General features: G+C 31.2%; 1 protein-coding gene across 1 annotated transcript; it reads left to right on the top strand.

Moving 5' to 3' along the window:
* Positions 1-253: 253 nt before the first annotated feature.
* On the top strand, positions 254-7,502 carry LOC149076888 (zinc finger protein 1-like). The gene is made up of 2 exons (XM_089244607.1): positions 254-2,909; positions 4,781-7,502. The coding sequence occupies exons 1-2, from the start codon at positions 2,807-2,809 to the stop codon at positions 5,212-5,214; spliced, it is 537 nt and encodes a 178-aa protein (XP_089100733.1). The 5' UTR covers positions 254-2,806; the 3' UTR covers positions 5,215-7,502.
* The last annotated feature ends 276 nt before the right edge of the window (positions 7,503-7,778 follow it).

Genomic DNA, 7,778 nt, shown 5'->3' with positions numbered 1-7,778 from the left:
TTCAGAGGCTTTCTCATGTGAACATTGCAGTTATTCAACCAAGTTCAAGCAGAACCTTGTGGTTCATCTCAGAAAACATTCTGGAGAGCGTCCTTATAAGTGTGATATGTGTGGTCAGAGGTTTGCTTCAAAAAGCAACCTCAATGTTCATCATCGTGTGCACACTGGTTTCAAGCCACATAAGTGCAGTGTTTGCTTAGCAACTTTCCACAGGCGGACACAGTTAACCGATCATATGCAAATGTATCATGTATAGCTAGTGCTCATTAAATAGCATTTTTGTGCTGATGATATTCTTCAAACTTATTTAGTACAGTAATCACCTTCAGTACAATTTATATGTATGATGTTTGAATAGAAAGTCCTTAATATTTAAAAGAGTAATACAGTGAAACTCTAATATAATAGTACCAGTAATAACTGAAAAAAAGTTGTTGTACAGGATTTCTCATTATAGGCAGAATGTGTTAACATTAGGGGGAGTGCCAGGACTGGGGAGTAATATCGTTATGGAGGGTATCCATTATATGAGGTTTTCACTGTATATGAATTTAGTGTTTGTATGCTTACATTTCCATTAAGTAATAAGTACAAAAGTATTTTGTAAACAATACTTAGGTGATATGTGTTGTATTAGCTAAAAAATCAGATGAGATATGCTGCCTTGAAATTAAGCTTCAGAGAAGTACAGTGTTTTCCTAGTTCAAACTTTTACAAGAATAACTTAATTTTATTTTTGGTTAATAAATGTTGATGCAAATGATTAATTAACATCTTGCTCAACAACTTCAAATTCTTTTATAAGTTTTCACGTGCTCTGTTCATAATGCTAATTCATGCCTGTATATCATCCCCCTCATGCTAGAAGCACAAATGTTCAATGTCATTGGGAGAAAAAGAATGTGGGAAATGACATTTGAGTGTTTACTCTACCCATGTTACTCTATGGAAGTTATTTTCCTAAAATATGTTTTGTAACGTGTTTGAATGGGGATACAAATTCATTTTTCAGGCAAAAAACCTAGATAGCAAAATAAGGTGATTAAAGAAAAGTGAAAATTGAAAATTTGCACATTCTTGCTTCCAGCATGGGGGGGATTTATTATTTCTCATGAATAAAATTCAGTTGAGTCTTGTTAAGATAAACTGAGATTTTATGAATTAGATATTTTTCATGTTGGACATAACCAAATCGCTGTTATGTCTGTTAATATGGAATTCTATTAGTGCAATGTATTTTCAGTATGTCTTCGACTTCATCTTAACAAGGTTTAGCTATAAGCCTATAATATTCTGAACAGCATTGGCAATAGATCTGCCGCATCTGAAATAGCCTATAACAATTGAGTAGAGATCATTGTATTGCAAAGCTACATATATTTGCTTATTCATTTTTCCTCAATTACAGCCTTTAGCATTAAAAAATTTTATCATTATTATTATTTTCTATGTTTTTATGAAGTTATCTTCTTTTTCATGCTAGTCAAAAATATGACAATTTGAATTCAGACACTTTGAACTTTACAAAAAAAAATTTGAATAAATAGGTATGACGAATTAGGGGGGGCGAGGAAAGTGTATTCTGATTTTGTTCTGTTTTGTATATACTTTATTGAGATATAAATAGACTCTCGCTAATCTGGCACATATTGGACCAGAGTGTGCCAAATTACTGGAAGTCAATTGGAAAAGCCCTATTTAAATGATATAAATTGAAATATGTTCATTTCCATCATTGAGTGAATAAAAATTTGAAGATCACAAATTCTAAAATTTGAAAGGGCAAGAAGCCAACTCAGTTTTTGAGTTTTAATTTTCCACCATTTAATATTCTTTGAAATAAAAAAGATGTTAACAAATCGATTGCTGGATTCATACAAATTTTGATTCTTCTAATCATACTTGTAGCCTCCTAATCATAGTGTAGCCTTGTAATATTTGACCTGTTGATATACTGTAATTTCCTGCATATGATCCGTGCATACAAACGTCTGGTGTTAATCTGTTTACCACTAATTAAATATTGAGGAATAAAATGGTTCTTGGTCTCACACACACACATTTTTAAAGAAAAATATAGATCTTTCCACTCAATCCTGTGAGAGCCATCTCTTATGTAATCCACACAGAAAACTGTATATGCTTTTTTAATGTATAATCCACAGATTGTAGGCAGGAAATTACAATAGTGATCTAAAAATTAAAATGTTCTGAACTTGAATCAAATAAAGTTTTTACAGATTTATGATTATCAATCTGGAATAAAAATATTAAGTATTTCGAGACATTTTAATACCAAATTTTGATGTAATTTTCTTGAATTTGGCATAATTTTATTTTATAGGTCACAAAATATCAAGTAACAGTATAGATTCTTTTATCTGAAATTTCAAAATGTGTGTAATTCAATTCATATGGACGATTAAAAATTTTTGAGTTGTATTAACACTCCATTCAAATTTAAGAAAAGCAATGATTATATATAATGAACTTTATGTTGAATCAGATTAAATTAAACTTGTGAAATCTTCATTCTTCCTTAAAGTGAATGTTTATTTTCCGGTTGTATTTTCATTTAATGAAAAGTTTATCTGTGGTTTTTTAAATTTTAAGCTTTATATTTTTGAAACAGTCATGTTTTATGTTATAATACCATTGGTGTTCAAATCTGTCAGAATTCTTTCAACTATTACATGTGAAAGTCAATAGTTGTATATTGTAAAAAAAAATTATTTTTTTTTTAGTTACTGAAGAACTAGATGTTTCTGATACTCTGCTTGCTGAGTATTTATGTCACCTGCGGGAAATGCCTGGGCCCACAGACAGAGCAAAAAAATTCAATTGCATAATGTGTCCATTTTCAACTGATATCGAGCAGTATCTAATGGTTCATTTTCGGACTCATTCAGGTGAAAATTGTTTTAAATGAAATATTTTGGTTAATTCAGTTTGTAATAAAAATGAATCTTGTGTGTTATGAAGAAGTTGCTCCTGACCATTTCATTTTGGTCTTTAGGTCAATCATTTACTATTTCATTTTAGTTTATTTCCCCTAGATTATTCCTTAGTTTGGGTTCAGGCAATGACAATCATATTTATATGAGCATTTTTTTCCCAGTGTTGTTTTTCTTATTATGTAAGCATATATACTGTGAAAATCCTACATAATGATATCCTCTATAACAATATTACACTTTGGTTCCTATGTACTTTTTTTCAAAGTGTTAATATATTCCCTATATATAGCAATAACTACTTTATAATGATATAGTCACTTGAACATCATTATATTGTTTTGTTATGTGTATTATATTTATATATTTTCTTCTTTCAATTTTTTTTGCATAGAGTTTTTGTCTGGTGTTAGACTGTTAGTCAAACAATTTCATTGTAATAAATTTAATATCTATAACTTTCCTTGTTATTCATATTTATCCCTGTCTGAGATACCACGTATCTTGATAAATGATGTTATTGCTCATTGGCTTAGCCTTCTTTTCTGATTTTTTTACACATTCAGTTTGTAAAATACTTGGTTATATGGTGAAACTTGTCTAAGGCCGGTATTACACTATAAAAGTTTGATAAAAATTCTTTTATTAACCTTGAAAAATGCAACGAATAAGCACATCTGTTACATTTGAGCGAACTTCACTGATCCGCCTATTGGTTGCATTTTTCAAGTTTTAAAAAAGTACTTTTACCAAACTTTGATAGTGTAATGCCGGCCTAAGATGGACACTGTGTAAGATGGAAGCATGTCATGATGAGAATCAAAAGATGGTCTCATGATTAATACTTTGATTTACACCTTTATAAAATAGAAACCTGTCTAAAAAGGAGTATTATTTCAGCGTCTTGATGTTCTGTTTCATACAGGTTCCACTATATTTATTTTATTTTTGTATTTGCATATAGTGACCTTCTTAGCACTTAGCTAAATTTCTGAATTTGGCTATTCATAGTCAAACAATTACAGTAAAAGTCTTCTATAACTACAATGAGAGCTTACAATCACAGGGAAAATGGCCATTATAACAAACTTCCCATTATAAGCAAATTTCAATTTTTGCTCTGTCTGGTAAAACTTTGTAATTCTTTACTTGCACATTATAATTGTCTTTTCTTTATAATATTAGTGAATGAACAGAACTCCAGTCATGAAATTGATTTTTGGTCTCACAAAAGTTGATTATGAACGTTCTTTTTGTATAGAATTTTGTATTCTCAAAGCGATCTAGCTGACCAAACTATTGAAATTCTTACTCCTCAATTCTGTGGCTTTGTGGACTCGACAATATGTTTTTGATGACAGGAAAGTTCTTTTAGCACAATTTGTTCAGAAGCTCAGAAACGACTCAAAAACTGCTAGTCTTGTCAAATAAGCCCTCACTGTGACCATGGTTTCGTACTGGGAGAGACAAAAGCAGAATTAAATCATCACATACCCCCTGTGTACAGTGGGAAAGTCTAAAAATATGTTGGAGGGGGAAGGTGTGAAAAATTACTTTTTTTTTTAAATCCACTTTTTGTTACTCAAGTACATTCACTAAGTGTTTACAAAGAATTTGCACAATGACAAGTGATAGTAATCATCCATGCTTTATTTCGATTTTTTGAGGGAAGAAAAACCGACTTTTTTGTCTTAATAGACATTTTACTGTAGTAGAAATTCGCTCAATTTAATAGTTTCCTGCATATTTTACATTGATATTTTGTTAACATATAGTAAAAAAAAACAAAACCATGAACACAACTTATTTTCTCTGTACCATTTCAGATACAGCTGTAATGTGTGAAGTTTGTGGGAAATGTATGTCCTCGATTACTGAGTACTTGACGCATCAGATTAAAGAGCATCCAGCACAGAAGAAGCAGAAACGTTTCAATTGTGTCATGTGCCCATATTCAACTGATGTCAAGCAATATTTAATTGTCCACTTCCGCACACACTCGGGTGAGCGGCCGTACAAATGTGGCCACTGCAAGCAAGATTTTACCCGCAAAGACAGCCTCAACAAGCATGCACGAATCCATACTGGAGAAAGGCCTTACAAATGTGACATATGCCATGCAGCTTTTCGGGTGAAGACAACACTAGATGATCACACTAGGAGGCATCTGAAACAACGACCATACTCTTGCAAGCATTGCAGCAAGACATTTGTTGCTTCTGGCGATTTGTGGAAGCATGAGAAGACGCATGCTGTTTAAGTATTTATTGAAATACTGAATGAGGCACACAAAAGTTGTTCTTCCCGTCCAATTTTGTTGTAATGTCTTGAACAAATTTCATTTTTTATATTAATATTGTATTTTATAGTGAAATTAATGTTTTTAGTGATGTAATAAGGATTATATACTGAAATTTACTTCATTTGCATTCATTCCCAATTCATGCTCCAATCATCTTAAATTATTAGATTTATTGTAATATCCCACACATGAATAAGATTCTCTCACAAGCTAAAGGGCTGTTGTGAGCGGAGTCAGAACTAGAGGGACAGGCGGAAACTTCCCCGGGTGGCAATTTTAGGGAGAACAAAAAAAAACACAGTTATAAAATTATTGAATTTTGAAGTTGTAGGATGGCAAAAATCTGAGTTACGACCCTGGTTGTTTAGGAAATTTTATGATTTCTTAACCAGAGAGAGAGTTCTGAGGGGTGCTCGGATCCGTGGCACAAATTCCTGTGGCTGCAAAGCACCCATAGCACCCCAACTCTTAGTGCATTGCACATCATTAAGGGATATTAGATGAGAAGAACAGAATCAAAACTATTTTAGCAACAATAGTTTTGATTCTGCTCAGTCAGTTTCATCTGATATTACCTAATGTCATCAGCAACTGGTTTTGGCGAAAAATAAATTCTCGATGGGATCCTTTAGCTAGTGCAAGAAAATCATATTCATTACTGTCAGTTTTTTTTACATTTTTTGCTCAATATGAAATTTTTATATAATTGTTAACCTGTCAGTTGATTATTCGGGGTATAATCAATCATCATCCAGATTTTATAAATACAGTTCAATTACACTTTGGGATATGCTCAAAACTTAACTTTTGTAGCAGTATTTCAAAAGGAAAATTTGTAGGAAAAACTTTACCTTTTGGTAAACCTAGCATTTCCTCCCTATGGTGTGGAGCTCCAAACATTCATTCGATTGTTGTGTAATTGTGCCATCCTTCAAATAGGGAGTTAGATCATTTTGGAGATGATGGTGCATAGACATAAATTAAGATACAAATTTAAAGGAAATAGTTATTTTTATCTTTGACGTAATGTAAATATTGTTAGAAGTATTTTTGTATTGTGTGTTGATGTTGTCGATTTTACAGTTTGAGGAAACATTTTATCTCTGTGTATGTGAATTCATAACATATGAAGATTGTTACTTAATGAATGCTTTAGTTACTTAATTTTATTTATAAACATTATCATCGAGAAGCATACTGTAGAGAGCTTGCTCATTTGAAGTTGTGATAAAATGGGGATAAATTGCCATCTCACTCAGGATGGTGTAAATAAATAAATTTTACAAAGCCAAAGTAAAAGAGTAGCTATTACAGCATTGCTGTCACCAACTAAATTCTGGATATTTTCTATTCAGAAGCAATTTGAAGGTTGATTTCTTAACTTGCCTTTCAGGCTCATTAGGTCATACTTATATCACACACAGCAGAATCTCAAAACATTGAGGTGCAGACATTTTTTTTTTTTTTAAATTCCTTCTGAAAACATTTCTCCTACCCCTCTCCTGAAACATTTTTTTTATCTCATTTTCCTAAAAAGTGTGAGTACTAATTTTGGTTTGGGGTGGGGAAGCAGCAATTTGATCAACTTGGCTGTCTCTACTTATCTACCTGCCCATTAATTTCAGATCAAGATGAGCTTTTCCATCTCGCCATCAATGATTACTGAGAACAAATTTTCTATAGTATGTTTTGTGGGGGACGAGGAAATGAGTGATTTGTGATAGCACAATCAATGTTACTTATGCACAATAATTTACCTTAACAAAACTTTTCAATAGTGAATAATTACTTTCATTGTTATTGAATTGCAAGATTTGTTTTTTGTTTGAAAATAATATTTCATTTAGCAGAGCAATGATCATTTGGAATTACAGTGAAATCTCAATTTAAAGAATGCCCTGATTTGATTGAATGTGTTGTGTTTAATTATAAATTTAATCATTTAAAAGCTCAAATTTTATATATAACTGATCAGTAACATGTTTTACGTCTCTAAAAATTAAATTTTGAAAGTAATAGTGTGACTTCTTGAAAAACAGTCTTAAAATTTGCCTTGCGATAATGGTTAATTAATAAATATGCTTTCATCTATTTTTTCATAAATACAAAGGCCACAACAGGCAAATTGTCCAAAGAGGTGGCTGAAAGAATTATTTTATTATTTTTTATTTAATTTAAAAAAAAATGTTTACAATAAGACTAAAAAACAAAGATCAAAGATGGGATTTTTTGGGCAGTTAATAATCAAAAACCATGTTTATTAATATGTTAATATTATAATTTCCATGTTTTTTTTTCTTTTTTTCTTTCCTTTATTTTATTTAAAAAATTATTTAGAGTAAATATCACAAGTGCTTTTCATCACATTTATACGTATTTTAACTCAAATCCATCGTGTGGTGAATTTTTGAATTCCCTTTTCTTCCCCATTTGTCAAGTCTATGAAAAATAAGGAATTAGGTTAGAGAACTACAAAAATGTTTAGTGCCTTGTTAGATTAATTCTTTATTAATACTGAACTT

The sequence above is a fragment of the Pholcus phalangioides genome, unplaced genomic scaffold (assembly GCF_987345545.1).
Source record: "Pholcus phalangioides strain wild (caught in Gottingen) unplaced genomic scaffold, Ppha-v1.0 ptg000015l_1, whole genome shotgun sequence".
NCBI lineage: Eukaryota > Metazoa > Arthropoda > Arachnida > Araneae > Pholcidae > Pholcus > Pholcus phalangioides.
Note: the sequence above shows the minus strand (reverse complement) of the source record. Positions and strands in the feature narration are given on the sequence as shown.

Bases quoted from the DNA above. Each gene is read 5' to 3' on its own strand.
- LOC149076888 (XM_089244607.1), top strand. From the start codon at position 2,807: ATGCCTGGGCCCACAGACAGAGCAAAAAAATTCAATTGCATAATGTGT. The intron at 2,910-4,780 runs GTGAAAATTGTT...GTACCATTTCAG, and splicing joins TCATTTTCGGACTCATTCAG to ATACAGCTGTAATGTGTGAA.